This window comes from Leptonotus elevatus, chromosome 14, assembly GCF_054856555.1.
Source record: "Leptonotus elevatus isolate MCC_2025b chromosome 14, RoL_Lele_1.0, whole genome shotgun sequence".
NCBI classification, from domain to species: domain Eukaryota; kingdom Metazoa; phylum Chordata; class Actinopteri; order Syngnathiformes; family Syngnathidae; genus Leptonotus; species Leptonotus elevatus.
The window spans coordinates 8,955,684-8,971,214 of NC_141252.1; the positions used below are offsets into that span (position 1 = coordinate 8,955,684).

General features: G+C 38.4%; 2 protein-coding genes across 3 annotated transcripts in view; both read right to left on the minus strand.

The window, feature by feature from the left end:
- bahd1 (bromo adjacent homology domain containing 1) overlaps nucleotides 1–4,623 on the minus strand; it is a 41,889-nt gene extending 37,266 nt beyond the window's left edge. The window contains exon 1 of the mRNA XM_086095037.1: nucleotides 4,297–4,623. The gene's annotated coding sequence lies outside the window, so the exon portion shown is untranslated. The remainder of the gene's footprint in view (nucleotides 1–4,296) is intronic.
- A 2,897-nt stretch (nucleotides 4,624–7,520) lies between these two features.
- On the minus strand, nucleotides 7,521–15,058 carry ivd (isovaleryl-CoA dehydrogenase). Of its 2 annotated transcripts, XM_086094270.1 has the most exons (13): nucleotides 14,985–15,058; nucleotides 14,754–14,893; nucleotides 13,414–13,503; nucleotides 13,267–13,318; nucleotides 12,966–13,135; nucleotides 12,785–12,878; nucleotides 12,281–12,411; nucleotides 12,116–12,212; nucleotides 11,943–12,036; nucleotides 11,764–11,845; nucleotides 11,553–11,657; nucleotides 10,875–10,947; nucleotides 7,521–8,887 (listed from the first exon to the last, which is right to left on the minus strand). In XM_086094270.1, the coding sequence occupies exons 2-13, from the start codon at nucleotides 14,883–14,885 to the stop codon at nucleotides 8,754–8,756; spliced, it is 1,254 nt and encodes a 417-aa protein (XP_085950396.1). In that variant the 5' UTR covers nucleotides 14,886–14,893; nucleotides 14,985–15,058; the 3' UTR covers nucleotides 7,521–8,753. The 2 variants fall into 2 exon arrangements, with proteins under 2 accessions (XP_085950396.1, XP_085950395.1); XM_086094269.1 differs by lacking the exon at nucleotides 14,985–15,058 and having other exon boundaries at nucleotides 14,754–14,978.
- Nucleotides 15,059–15,531: the final 473 nt, after the last annotated feature.

Here is a 15,531-nt window from a genome sequence, read left to right on the forward strand (position 1 = left end):
GACAATTTGGAATCTTTGATTAACCTTCGAAGCATGTTTTGGAGTGTGGAAGAGAGCCCTGAGTGCTTTATAAAGTTTTTCAGACACACTGTCTGCTATTAATGTGAACTCGAATACAAAATGGTTACTGATGTAAACCATCATCAAATGTTTACTCTTTTTTTTTTTAAACATGGGTTGCACCAGTGCCACACTGAGGAGATTTAAAGACAAAAAAGGGGGTGTCCGGTGTGCCACTGTACTTTTTATACAACTTGATGAACAATAGGTCATTCATGCAGGGCGGCATGTTGTTTTCACTTTCTGAACGCCAACTGTTTGTTTGCCATTCAGGCGAGACAACAATGGCCCACTGATGTTTAAACTGCTCTCTTGTGTGCATGCATCATCTGTGTTACATTCTCTATTATTCCACTGTCTTCCATCACATGTGGCCTGTGCGCGAGCAGGAAGTGTGTGTGTGTGTGAGTGTGTGTGTGTGCCTCCGCCGGGACAGCGCGTTGGGGTGACAGGAGGCACGTAAAGCAGCAGCCCGCCCGCCCGTCTCTCCCCCGCCTAATGACCACAACAGGACGCTTCTTGGGAAATAATGGGATTACGAGCAGGATTGATCTCCAGCTTTATAGCTCACATGTGGCCGCTGCAAGTGGGCCCAACACGCCATGACAGCCATGTCAAGGACGAACCGCAAAGCTGAGGTGCCATTGTCAGGCTTTTCTGCACACAATAGGCTTACGCACAACATTTATACACCAGAACTGGCCCGACAGCTTGCAAAAGTAATACATCATGTATGAAACCAAACTTGTGTACAGCTGATCATCTCTCGCAGACAAATGCAAGCCTTTTATATTTCTCTACCGCTATTGACTTTTTTTTATTCCAAGGAAGCACAACCTGCAAAATGTTGCCCAGCGTAGAAACAGCCATTAAAATTTAACATCACATGCTTTCATTGCAGCCTCCAACGTGACCAACAAATACGTTGTAAACATTAAATCCAGAAGCAAATTTGATGCATTTCCATGTTTTGAATGACAAAGCCAGGTGATAAGATATGATACACCTTTATTTGTCCCACAGTGGAGAAATTCACAGCGTTACCAGCAGCAATACACAGCACACATCAAATATAAATAATATGTATCACAAAAAATACTTCTGTAGCCTCTAGTTAAATAAAAACTGAGAAACAAAAGTAGTGCAAATGTATATCTGTATGTTTATTATTTTTTGTCAACACACATTCACACTATTCGCACATCGTTCACACGTTTGTCAAGACCAAAATTCTTTATCAGGCTACCTGCTTGTTCTGTTTACATTTAATAGCTAAAATACTTTTCAACTGATTAAAAACGAAATCTGGACATCCAGGCTATTACTTTCCACATTCCCAGTTTACCACAGGAAAAAAACAACACATTCAATCGAATGAGACATTCATCAAAAAAGTTCCCCCGTCATCCCGTCATTTCCATTCAAACTTTCCAAGAATGTGCATATTCCCATTCCCAAAAATTCAACACTTTCCACAGTAAAATCCCAAATTTAAAAAGACGTTCTACATATTTGTCTTTTCCTCTGTTAATTCACTGATTCAAAAGTTTCTAACTTCAAAAATTTCAGCTAAATCAGAAGAACATCATGGAAACTATCCAAATTAAAACTCCCAAATCAAGAGATTTTTACCTATTCGCCTCCTACTTCTCCATATATTGACCGATTAAAATCATTCTAAATTTAAACAGCTTCAAGTTCTCATACCCATTCACAAACACTCAAATTTTCCAAATAAAATCCCCAAACAAAAAGAGATTTTTACATATAGGATTCACCTTGTTCCACATTTCTTAACTGACTCAAATAATTTAATCTTTTCCAAGTCATTAAGTGAACCATTACAATGTCAACATTTTCTAAATTGAAATCTCAAATTACTTCAACTTCGAGGTCCATGCTGCATATAAATCACATGAAAACATACAAAATCAGGTTTGGTCAAAAGTATATTAGTGAAGCTTAAATATACAAAAGTGTGAGACTTAATGTTGACAAATTAAAACGAAAATTGCAATGTCACTTCGCCATTGAGGAGCGGTCTTCAACGTATGGTGCTATGCTCTGCTTTTGCCAAGCTTACCAAAGTGTCAAAGTCAGTCAAGTGCTTTTATAATTAGTCACTTCTGACTGAGGCATTCAAAAAAAGTACAATGTTACCAGTCACATAAATTACAAGTCGCAACTACTTTGCATGTCATCAAAGTAATTATCAAAGTTAAAAGCAGCGAGAGCATTTCAACTCAACTCAGCTGAGATTTGCACCCAGCACCGCAAAGTCTTGAGGCAGACATGCACACTACTAGTTCACCACACTGCCTTTGCTGCATCACAGTTTTTTTTAGCAAGGACCTTTTGACACTGAGATCTGAACATTTTAAAAGCCCCTGATAGAAAAAAGGTCCTCACCCTTTGTGTAAAACCTGGCAGACCTTTTAAGAGCATTTTTTATTGTTTAGAGATTAATATCGCCGCTGTTAACCTATTTTTACGACTGTATGACAGTTAGAATGTTAAAATGCTACTTAAAACATTGCCTGTACAGCTATTTAAGGTTTTACAAATGGCAACTCTGGTGGCTCTGGACCACCCCATTAAATGTCAATTTATTGGGATTCGGGGGGGAAAAAATGGTGGCATTATCCCAAAAATAACTTTCCAAGGCACTTACTATACAGTAGTGTAAAAACTCCATCTTACTCTCACACTCAAAAAAAAACATGCATGTTAGGGTCATTCAAGACTGTAAATTGTTCATAGGTGCAAACTTGACATGCTTGTTGACTAAATGTGTCCTGCAGCTGACTGGAAAGCAGTCCAAGGTGTTCCTCGCCTCTTACCCTATGCCACAAGCTCACCTGCAACCTTTATGAGGACTTGCCCAATAGAAAATGGATGGACGGTAACACAGCAGACATTCCATATTCATTTGACTTACCACATTTTTTTGTGTCTGGACAGACCACAAACATTTATAGTGAAACCCCATAATTCACATTTTATGATATATTAGTGTCGATTGTGGCAGAAACGGACTCCAACTGTAACTTTTGTTTCTGATAAGGACTGAACAGAGACTAATCAAAACATGGAAGAAGACAACCACGATAATGAACTCCAAAAACTTGTCAATTAAAAAAATTAATGTTTTTATCCTTGTAAAGGCAGAATTGTTGATACGGGACCTCATTAGATGTGCATGAGAAAATGACATTTCTTTAACACGTATCATTTTGCACGCTCACAAAACATTTTGGTTTCAATTTTAACCCTGGCCAAGAATATCCACATAATTGTCTATATCAAATTATTAAGTACAGATCGTTTAAAAATGTATTAATAGTCTGTCTGACATCGACAAATACATTATTAATTATTAATTAACGTTTCAGTGCCTCCTTTTGTTTTATACATGTTGCTTTTGGATAAAAAAAAATATTTGTGTTATCAAAAAATGTGATGTCCTATTATACACAATTCCTATGGTTTACTCACACTTTTTTTTTTTAGAGCATCCCATGACCCTTCAAAACTAACATTTTGTGGTGGGAACGAGCGCAAACGTGGTGAATACACAAACAGTTCTCTGGACTGTTTAAAATGCTCTCCATCAATGTTAGCACAATCTGAGTAGCATATAAGAATGACACTTTTAAATATTTAATTTTTGTTGAGTTATGAGTCAGCATTGGAAAAAGTCATGACATTTTAGGGTGAAAGAATGAAATTTAGAATGTTTTTTATTCTTTCAAACGGGTCAAATTTGGCCCACGCATAATTAAATAGGATTAAATTTACTTGATAACGCGGATGATGTGTCAGTTAACTAAAAGGATCGCCACGTGTTTTCATATGAAAAGAAAGTAAAACGGTAGGGATCGAAGTCCATCTATAAACATTCTTACCAGCAAAATGTATCAACTCTCGTCCTGAGTCGAGGCTCAAAGGACGCAAAACTGTCAAACATGCACTACTAATCCCGGGGCAAGAGTGACATTTTCACCCCCGTGGACATTCAGCCGTAGCACTTTCATGAAATAACACACACAAAAAAGCACGAGAGATGCAAGTACACGTACAAGCAACAACAACTGTTTTGTTTGTTTTTTAAACAAGAAAGAAAGAGAAGTTGCTAGCTACGCTGGTCGCTACATCGGCGTGTAGCTTGGCGCACTACCCCGGGCTGCTCGCATCGTTTCTCGGGCACTTTGACGTTTTGACGGCTCGGTGTCTTACCTCCTGAAGTAAAAGCTCTTCTTTGGTGGAAAGAAAAGTCACTTCCAGCGGGGCAAGGAGGGAGGGGGGGACGTGTCAGGTGTACGCTTCCCTCGCACGGCCGCTCATGTTCACTTGAAGCTCGTTTCAAAAAAGACACTCCAAACTGCCAAAGCTCCGGTCGTTACACTTCCGACTGTTAATCCGAGTGGATGGCTCACACACACATGCACACGCGCACGCACACGGCGGCGGCGTGGGGGTCTTGGAGTCGAGAAGTCGCTGTGTGTTGTTGTCTCCCGCGTGGAGAAAAAAAAGAGAAAAAAGTACGGCTCACTTGTGCGTGTTTTTACATAACAGCATCATCCGCTTTTTATGTTGACGCATCACGAAGAGAAAACATGGAGAGTTTCTTAAAGGGCCACACGGACGCACGACACCAACCGTGACACCTTGCCTGGGCCACCAAATATTCATATGTATATAGTACAGTACTTACATCTGAATAGCAAAAGTGTGCATTATTGCATTATTGCCTGATTTTGAGCAATCACAATATCAATAAAATAATAATAGGCTAATAAAAATACCAATGTTGCTAAAAAAGATGTTTATTCTTTATGTCATATATTTTTGATTGCCAACATGCCCGTTAAAAATAAAAAATAAAAAAATTCATCAGCAACATCAAACTGATTTACACCTGGTGTGCAACCAGGGCTGGACTGGCCGTTTTTTAGCAACCCTTTATTCAATTTACAATATAGACAGCAAACTGAACCAATCAACATCGGTGGCAAAAGCTACGTGGTTGCCAGGAGTCATGCCTGAATAGAAATTGAATTAGAATAGAAAAGAATAATTGATCCTTGCAGTCAGTGTCAACGATATCCATGATTTTCACACCATAGCAATTAGAAAATGGATGATTAAAATTGTATTCTGTAATGACCTGTACATGATGACTTTACATTTACATCCTTCTGCATCTGTTGTGCTTTAATGTCAGGAAGGGTCCTAGAAGTTTACATGTGTCATATGCACAAAAGTGCCAAGACACGTCAATGGCCATTGTGACTTACTAGGTATTATACAAAGCAGGATCTATTTGTTTTTTTTTGCATGGACAGCATGAGTAAGAACATCTTATTAACAAAAACAGACATGACGATAGGGAACGCCATCAACCCAATTATTATTAAAAAGCACTTCAACCCACTGTTGTCAAGATGCAATCGTGTAATGAATGGTTGGAGTGGATGAAATGACAGCCTCTGCTATTATCCTGTCGTCGTGCATGCTTCCTTTGGAGAGGTATTGATCATTATTTCCTTGTATAGCCTCTTCCGAAACATGCAAGGAGGACATTGCATTCCAGATTATTTAGTCTATGACCGTTAAAATGTTTATCAATTACTCACCTCATGAGGACATGATTATATTTGGCAATTTCATGGCTTGTTGACAAATAGAAGTTCCTGCCCAGTCATTAACTCATTCATTGCCATTGACGGCTATAAACGTCAAAAATTTATTTTAACTATTTCTATTAGTTAAACATTTTTTTCCACTTTTGTTTACAATAGTATGAAAACCTAGATTTTTTAAAATTGTACATTTAAAACAGATAGGAAATTAATTGTGAGTTAACTAGTGAAGTCATGCGATTAATTACGATTAAAAACTTTAATCGCCTGACGCCCCAAATTTTGTAATCTTTTCTTCTTTAAAAAAAAATGGATTCACTGCCATTGACGGCTATAAACGTCAAAAATTCATTTTAATTATTTCTATTAGTTTAACCCCCCCCCCCACACACACACTTTTGTTAACAAGACTATGAAAACCTATATATTTTTTAATGTACATATAGAACAGATGTAAAATTTGTGATTAATCGTGAGTTAACTAGTGAAGTCATGCGATTAATTACAATTAAAAAATGTAATCGCCTCTTGCCCCCAATTTTTAATAATCTTTTTTTTTAATGAATTTATGGCAGTAAATGAGTTCAGTGAGAAATTAAACCCAACAATCTTTTAAAGGAGTAATTTAGGGACACTTACATTTGAATTTAATAGGCTGTATAAACTAATATAACGATAAAATAATTGCAAATGGTGGTTTAAAATGTCACATTAAGTCAAGCTATTAGTATGCTACACTACTTTGATATATCTGATTTTAGCTGCAGCTAAATTGAAGTCATTTGATGGTTATTTGTCTCAGTGCTTTATCACACTACAATAGCAAACTCAATTGCTAACTTTTGCACAAATGCACGATTAACAATATCCTCATGCTAAAGCTCCTTTTAAAGAAAAGAGACCAAACACATTTGATTACTGGCTGCACTGGATTCGTTCATCTGGAAAAGCTTTGAAATCCTTTAATGGAGGAAAAGCCAAACTCGTTTTTTCTTTTGGTGTGTTGATCTATGAATTCCCATCATTGTCATTTTAGTAATGGCTTCAGCAGAAAAAAAACCTGCTCTTTAGTTCAGCCCAGTCCAAACGAGAGCAGAAAAAAACAGATCTAATATAATAGTAAATATATATATATATATAAATAAATAGATATTAATTTCATTGGTCAAAACTAACGTTCCTACATAAGCTACTTCTATTCATCAACATGTCAATCATCCAAAAATGTTTAGACTCCATTCCATTAATCTGATTAGTAAAACAAAGATTGGTCTTTACCTGCATGAGTTGCATTTCTCAGAGGACTTGAACTCTTTCCACTAAAATCCCCCCCATATCAAGAGCGTTTAAACACAGCCTAAAAGATAGTTAATATTGTGGTAATTGGAGAACGTTGCCTCACCTAAACAGTTGATGGTCATGTGACATGTCATTTCCCCCCCTCCTTTCATACTTGCAACCTGTCAGTCAAATCAGGAAAAAAGCACACGTGTAGTTACATTATTCATGGCCACATTCCATTTAGGGTGCAAGCTAGCTAAGCTTCTTGGCTTTCAGCAGCACTTAATGGAATGGAGCCCTCGTTACCATGACTAGGCAAAAAAATCTAATGGGAAAAGGTAGTGGGGAAAATGTTTGGACACAATACAGTGGCTATAATGTGTGCGCAAAATACAAATGACTGTACTATTCAAATCATCCTTGGATAGTTAAATTTTGTGTGCACAATATTCTTCATGGCCACAAATTAGCATATTGTTTACATGAATCACCCCATACAACTGTCATGTATTAACAGAACGTAATAACTAAGACACGTTAAAAATGTTTCTCTTTATTGCACACAAACATTATTCATACATAATATACATCGACATATTTTCAAATCCAAACGCACTGGAGAGAAGTCAAAACATTCGACAGAGTTAGATGAGACTATACAAGATTAGAAATTTTTTATCCCTTGAGTCTTTCCATAAACATTATTTCAACATTGTTTACTACCAAAAGAAGCCCAACAAGTGCAGAGTTTCAGTGTGCACTGAATTGTTTTATCAACAATGTACAATGGTTGAGTGGTTATGATAGCTATGGACACCTGGAAGAGTGGAGAAAAGTCAATATTGATCGTCCTGGTTTTATTCCAGGAGCAGGACTTGGCACCAAATTTCCTGGCGCGACACCAAAAGCTCAACCACATCCCTAAATGTACTCAAAATCAACTGTGCTATTTCATTCTCACAATACTGAGAAAGATAGAATTTTATCTTTTAAAAAAAATTTTTTTTTAACTCCTTCACTGCCATTGACGGCTATAAACGTAAAAAAATCATTTGAACTATTTCTATTAGTTTAACATTTTTTCCACTTTTGTTAACAAGAGTATGAAAACCTAGACATTTTCTGAATAAGGGGTGGGGGGGGGTGTTAAAAATTAGGGGCGTCAGGCGATTACATTTTTGATTGTAATTAATCGCATGAGTTCAATAGTTAACTCACGATTAATCAAAAATAAATGTACAATATTTTTTTCCTAAGTTTTCATACTCTTGTTAACAGAAGTGGAATTTTTTTTAAACTAATAGAAATAGTTTAAATGAATTTTTGACGTCTATGGCCGTCAAAGGCAGTGAATGAGTTTTAAAAAAAAATGGTAAAAGCTCTACTTGATTAATTTGACACGTTATTGCCACCCACCTAGCACAGATACTGAACGGACTGGAAATAGGAGTGTTTACAAAAATCATTTTCATTTAACTGGAAGGTTGTGGAATTGAAATGAAGCCAAACATTAAAGTGAAAATTGTTTCAATTGCTAATAGAATTTAATTGCACAAATGGCTTGGCGTAACAGAAACATTCGATTAATTGAAATAATTGATATGAAAAACGCAACATGAACAGAGATTCTCAAACATGATGTAGGTCAGCAACACTGATGATTCAAACAAGTTAAGGCCTAGGGGGTGTGAAGTAGAGATGTTTCTTGGGGGGGGGGAGACAAAATTGCACTTTCGCTCACTGAGACGAGCGTTTCTCTCCTCCTCTCTCTCACTTGAACATGGCGTTGAAAGATCGTCCGATAATAAGGCGGCGGATTTCACTCGTGCCGGCGCCGATTTCGTACAGCTTTGCGTCCCGCAGGTAGCGTCCCATGGGGTAGTCGTTGATGTAGCCGTTACCGCCTGGTGACAGAACAGTGAGGCAGTTGAAAAAGCAGGGCAGGGCAGCAATTAAGGGTACGTCAACTTTAAACATTTCTAGACAACAATATGTTATATGTGACCTCACTAGTCTACACATGACATTCCGATTAATATTCTATTTGTGGAATAAGAGTTACGTAGCAAAATCCTGCAGGGGGCGGCCATTTTCTGTCGACTGAAGATGACATCACAGCTACGCAAGGCTCAGGCAACGACCAATCACAGCTCACCCGTTTTATGATGCCGAGCTGCGATTGGTTGTTACCTGAGACTTGAGCAACTGGGATGTCATTTTCACTCGACCGCAAGTGGCAAAATGGCCGCCTTCTGATAATGATAAAAACTGCTGGATTTTGCTGCTTAACTCGTATTCCACCAAAGCAATATTGACCAAAATACCATATTAGTCAGGTGAGGCAGCAGAGAACATATTGTCGTTGAATTCCCCTTTGTGTGTTATAATAGAACTTGACATGTAGCTTAATATTTGCCACGTTTAACAAACAAAGTTGATTTAATCATTACATTGCTTGCATTGGCTTGTGTCCGTTAGTAAGCAAGTTACCCATGTACGTTTTTACATATGATGGGGTAGGTATCTGTAAGCTTTTGCTTCAGCCTACTCCTTTTGGGCTTCAACACAATGCACTACTTACTGCATTTAAATGTTTGTCTTAAATGTATCATGCCCAAAAAAAGAAAAAAAAAGTAGATTCTTTAAGATGTAGAAGTGCAATTTTAAAATGTAACAACATGCATCTGACGAATGGTTGTCTGTCACGCCCCGTGCCAACCCCATCTGCAAGGGCCCCTAATCCCTTCTTGCTTAGGGCCAGTTGCTACGCCACTGCTCACGATTAAGTATTGAACTCTTAAATGGACAAAGTTTTATGAAAAACAGATGTTTACTTGTGCCTACAAACTAATTAATACCCAAGCAAAAACAGCCATGAAAACATCACCTTTCCCTTTGCTCTTTTGCACTTGACAGGGGATGAACTAATTAAGATCAGTAATGGAAATAAGTATTTACATGCGGCCAGTTGGCAAATAATTATGCTTCATGCTGTACCAGATTTAGAAATCTGAGTGTGCACTTCTGTGCTTTGCACTAAGGCAAAAATGTGAATCGATTCATTTTCTATATCGCTTATCCGAGCTCGAGCCGCGGGTAAGCTCAATAATTAAAAAAAACCTCTTACCATATTTACAACTAATTGTGTATAATGTATACAGAATATTACATTTCAATATTTTAGTTCCAAATTGTCCCACAGCAACTTTTTTTCCACCTGTGTGCTTTCTCCTCAGTAAAGCAGCAAAGCAGTTAGGTCTGAATTTATTGCACCCTCTGCTGGCTGTGCCGCCAATAAACTCTATTATGCCTCTTTTGCATCAAGACAAAAAACAACAACACAACTTTACCTTGTTGATGTGAAGGTTAAGTCATTTAAATTCACCATGAACCGATTAAAAGATCAGGTCCACCTTTGCTTACACACGGTTGAAGTTGTGAACGTACATGGCATTGTGTGTATGGTCGTCAGCGCTGTGCATGCTAGCTAAAGGTCAAATGTAATCACGCACATATATATTAAAGTGAGGCAGTTGTTGTGAAGCCTTTGCATCGCCTTTTTTTTTTTTTAATTATGGTGACTTCAAATGTCAGCTGTGAAATGTCATGTTCATTCTTCTGCCAGTTCTCATTTTGTATGAAGAAACGCACCTTGACGCCTTCTTGTTCAAGTTGCTCGGCAATCATTGACATTTGTGTTGCATTCATCTGCACAATATGTTTAGCCATAAGAACCGGCATCTGATTGACAAAATAATTTTTTTTGTTTACATTTTTTATTCAAGTAAGCCCTTTTGTGCACACATACAGCATGATTTCCCTTTTCCCTTGAATTTCTATTATTGCAGTATTGTATGGTATTAAAAAAACTGCGGTCTTATGATGACTCACCCAAACACTGAATGCCGTCCAGCGCAACCTGGGTGGCATTCTCAGCACAGTACAGAATGACTCCGGCACAGTCCTGCAGTGGCAACATAAAGCAACATTACTGTCAAATTATTATTATTTTTATTTTTATATATATATATATATTGCCAGATGGGTAGACAATGGACAAAATGAATGTGAATATCTAAACAAGAACAGACTTTCAATTGGAAATACATTTCGAATAATAATTTAAAAAAACAAATTAGAAACACCAACAAAAGTATTTTTTTTTATAGGAAGACGACCCGTGATAAACCGGCTGCAATTCGGTACAGTACAGGACTCAAATGTTTGTCTTTGTTGATGGAAAAACCTAAAAGGCTGGAAAAAGTCATACAGGATTCCAGCATTCGCTGGAAAAAATGTCTCAAAAAAACCAAACTAAACATGGGAGCTCAAAACGTCATCATCAAATCAATTTTGCTTTCGCCAACCACATAAAATGATGTGGCAGGTCGGGTCTGGCTTTCGAGCCCTGAGTTTGACACCTGTGCTGTAGACAGTAATTCAATTTGTATTGTAGTTTGCAGTGGTGTACAACTCGGGATTTCATGATTTTTTTTTTTTTGCAGGGTTGCAGAATAGTGTAGCTGGCGAGTGTAGAAACATTAAAAAAGAAGTAGATGAGCGGCTGACCATGGCGCTGAAGTGTCCTTTGTCACAGGCCCGGCTCACGTTGTACAAATATTGCCGAGAGGAGCTCAACCTGGTGTACATGTCAGCCATCTTGCCCTGCATCAGCTGGTCAAAAGACAAGAATTATGTTTGTGTCACTGAAGGACAGATTCAAACAAATTAGGTGCTCAACTGCCGTGATTTAAAAATACCAAAAAAAAAAAGTATAAACCTGGAAGTGTCCAATCTTCTCTCCAAACGCTTCTCTGACATGCAAGTAGGGAACGGCAGAGTCCAAAACGGACTGCATGATGCTGAAAAGAAGCAATCCCATTAAAAGGCATCCACGTGTCATCTATATTTCAACACACAATGTCAAATCCATTCAGCATGAACCGATCGAGTACTGACCCAACAGGTCCAGCTGCGAGTACCAGCCTCTCCAGATCCAAACCGCTCATCATCACGTAGACTCCTTTGTTTAATGGACCCAGGATGTTTTCCTCTGGAAAAAGTACATGCGTGATTAAGAACAAGAAGCGTTGCTCTCTTTTCTCCACCGTACGCGCATGTTGGAAACACACCTGGGACTTTGCAATCCTCAAAGACCAGCTCACACGTGTTGGACCCCCTCATGCCCAATTTGTCCAGCTTTTGTGCTGTGGAGAAACCCGGCATCCCCTACGGGAAAGGAACACGTGGACGCGTGAGGACCGCCACAGCGGCGGCGATCGTGTCGTCTGACCCACCTTCTCAACAATGAAAGCGGTGATGCCTCTCTGATAAGCCTCCGGGTCCGTCTTGGCGTACACGATGAGGACGTCGGCGTCTGGTCCGTTTGTGATCCAGAACTTGTTACCGTTCAGAACAAAGTGGTCACCTGAGGAGCAATAAGTTTAGTTGCCAGTCAATGAAGCTGTCCTTTCCCACATGGGAGGGCATATCAGTAGCTAACTGTTTTATAAAAACAATTGCTATAAAGTAGATTTCCATGATAGAGAAATTTCTGTGACAGACGAGCGGACAAAAAAAAAAAAAGTCCAAGAAAAGCACTGGTGGAAACCCTGATCATCCGGATCTAAAAATCACCTTAATCGGGATAGAAACTTGTGTGTTCATCATATTGCAAGACTGGTTAACTTTTTTTTCTTTTCTTTTTTACACAATCAAGAGTGTTAAAATGTGATGTAAAACATTGTCTGGATACATAATAAAGTTATTATGCTGAAAACAACTTTCGTTATACAGGTTACCTTGCTTCTTCGCCTTGAGTTTCATGGACACGACATCAGAGCCAGCGTTAGTCTCACTCATCGCCAAGGCGCCAACGTGCTCTCCTGTCAGTAACTGCAAATAAAGCGCCAAAAACGCCAGATGAACATTAACTTTCTTTTCTTACACCATTCTTTAACCAGCACGAGCCTGCGTACGAACCTTTGGCATGTACTTCTCTTTCTGCTTGTCGGTGGCGTGGCGCACCATCTGATTGACGCACAGGTTGGAGTGAGCACCGTAGCTAAGAGCGACGGCCGCCGACACGCGAGAGATTTCCTCCATAACGATAACGTGATCGAGGTAGCCCAATCCAGTACCACCGTATTCCACTGGAAGACATACACAGTGAAATAATTCAACAATAACAAAAAAAAAAGAATAGCCAATGAAGTTCCCTTCATGGTCAGGTTTGTGAAAAAAAAAAACTATTAAAAAAGGGGCTGAATAAGAATGTATGTACCTGGTGCAGTTATGCCAAGCAGACCCATGTCTCCCATGTCTTTCCAGAATTCCTGACAACAAAACAATTAGCTCATCGCAGTGTACTAAGTTGTGTTATGGTCACCATGATCGCTCCAATATTCATTACAAAAACACTGAAACTCACCCGCATCCCTGCAAACTCATTCTTCTTGTCTATCTCGTCGGCATGGGGACCAAGTTTTTCTGCACAGAATTTACGAACACTTTGCCTGAGCTGTGCCAGACAAGAAAAAAAAAACATGAGAATTTAGCAAAAGTGAATATATTTTTCTCATTTTGTGCCTTTATTTATTCAGCTCGAGTATTTTCTTATTTCTAAAACTCAAAAGAAAAATGGTTGCTTGGATCAGAATTAAAAATATATATATATGAATTTTGACCATGCTACAAAAGAACGAACGTCTGTTTAAGATAGCATACAGTATTTTCCTGTTTTTTGTTAGTTTACTTACTCAACAACAGAAGACAACGTAAGGCAATTATTAAGGAGGAGCGTTTTGTTTTTATGGTATCAAATTAAAAGCATGCATTTCAATTTTTTTCTTTTTATCCAGAACTTGAAGAAAATATCAAAATAAAGCTCAAGTTTAACTGCAGACTAATCTGGTGCGGATGTTAGTTTTGGCAATGGAAATTATCCATAATTTTGCCCCTCAAAAGTGAGTGATTCCCTAATTTCCCCCTCTGCTTGGTCTAAAAATATAACTTACTGAATTGACTACCATTTTTTTTTCTTGATTTATTTCAGTTTCTCCTAAAGCCAAAAAGCTGACATTTGAAATTACTTAAGTTTTGAGTCATGTCTGTGATCTGAAGAATGAGACTGGTGATTCCATAAACATTTTTTATTAGTCTAAGTAGATTCAACAAGTCAGTACAAACTGAATCTTAAAAAAAGAAATCTGCCTTTACCGAGATATATAATTGTCACTTTTACTTAATGAATCATTTGGATTATTATGCAACATTAAGAGAAGAACCACAACTCTGTTTGATGCGTTGGAACCTCATTGCAGACTAGATAGGGGGAAAAGCACATTATATCACAGTCTTGGATATTGCACACAGAAAGTAACTACAGTATTGTATTCTAATGTTAAATACCTTTGAGAGAGCAGACAAACTGTCACCCAATCAAATGCTAGTTATGACGCCCCACCCTCTTCCCCACTCACAACAAATATATTGACACCGTGTCACCTTGCTATAAATATATATGCATAAACATGGACAATGAGACTGTCTGTAATTAATAACTTTTTTCCCCGCAACAATACCGTTGTGCTCGGTCAGCCATTCCCAAGGTCTCGAATGTTATTGTGGCTAGCTTTTACGTCATCTTGTCACGCGGGCTGTCTCCAATTGCCCATAAAACTCAAGACAAGACGCGAAAAGTTACAAGTGGCTCATACTCTGCAGCAAAACTGCGAAATCTGTCGTGCTAGCTTGCCCGGTGTGGCTAACCTGGATCTGCTCGTCTGTCAGTCCGTTCACCACGTCGTCCACCGGGATAGCAGCCCCAGCGCATCCTCGCCTAGCCAAGGCGGGCACGAATAGCTTCGAACCGAGGCGGAGAGAGCTTCTGACTGCAAACATGGCGTTCCCTTTAATAGACAGGTCGAGAGAATTAAATGCGAGCGTCCCGGGCGAGAACTCGAGAAAAGCGTTCTGGTGCGGAAACACTGGAGGTCTCACTTTTTCTATAGAATGGATAACCTCAGTTGGCGCGGCTTCTTCTTCTCCGGTGTAAAAAGACAAGTGGCTAACACCGGGCACGTGCATTATCGCCATCTATAGGATGGCTTAGGGAAAGGTTGAAAATTGTGTGTGCGCGCGTGTTTTTATAAACACTTGCACTCTATATATTTTTTAGAAGTAGTAGTGCAACTAGATATTAGTATATTTAGTAGAACAGTGAATATATTTTGTATTATAGACTATTTTCCATTACATTTGCTATCTATCAATCTATCTTTTTTAATATTATAATTATTAAGATTATGAATATATTCAGGGCCTACAGTAACATGTGGCCACGTCATTCTTTATTCCTGCTATCCACCTGAGCATTTTCGTGAAAAAGAGTCTTGTGATTTCTTGCAGTTTTTTTGCCCACCCCCATCCAAAAAAGGTTAATTAAAATGTATGTATTGATTTCTCTCATTTAAAAACATATTCATATAAATGTAAATATTTTGAAAAATTAACGTTATATGAATGATATATGTTTTTTAAATTAAAC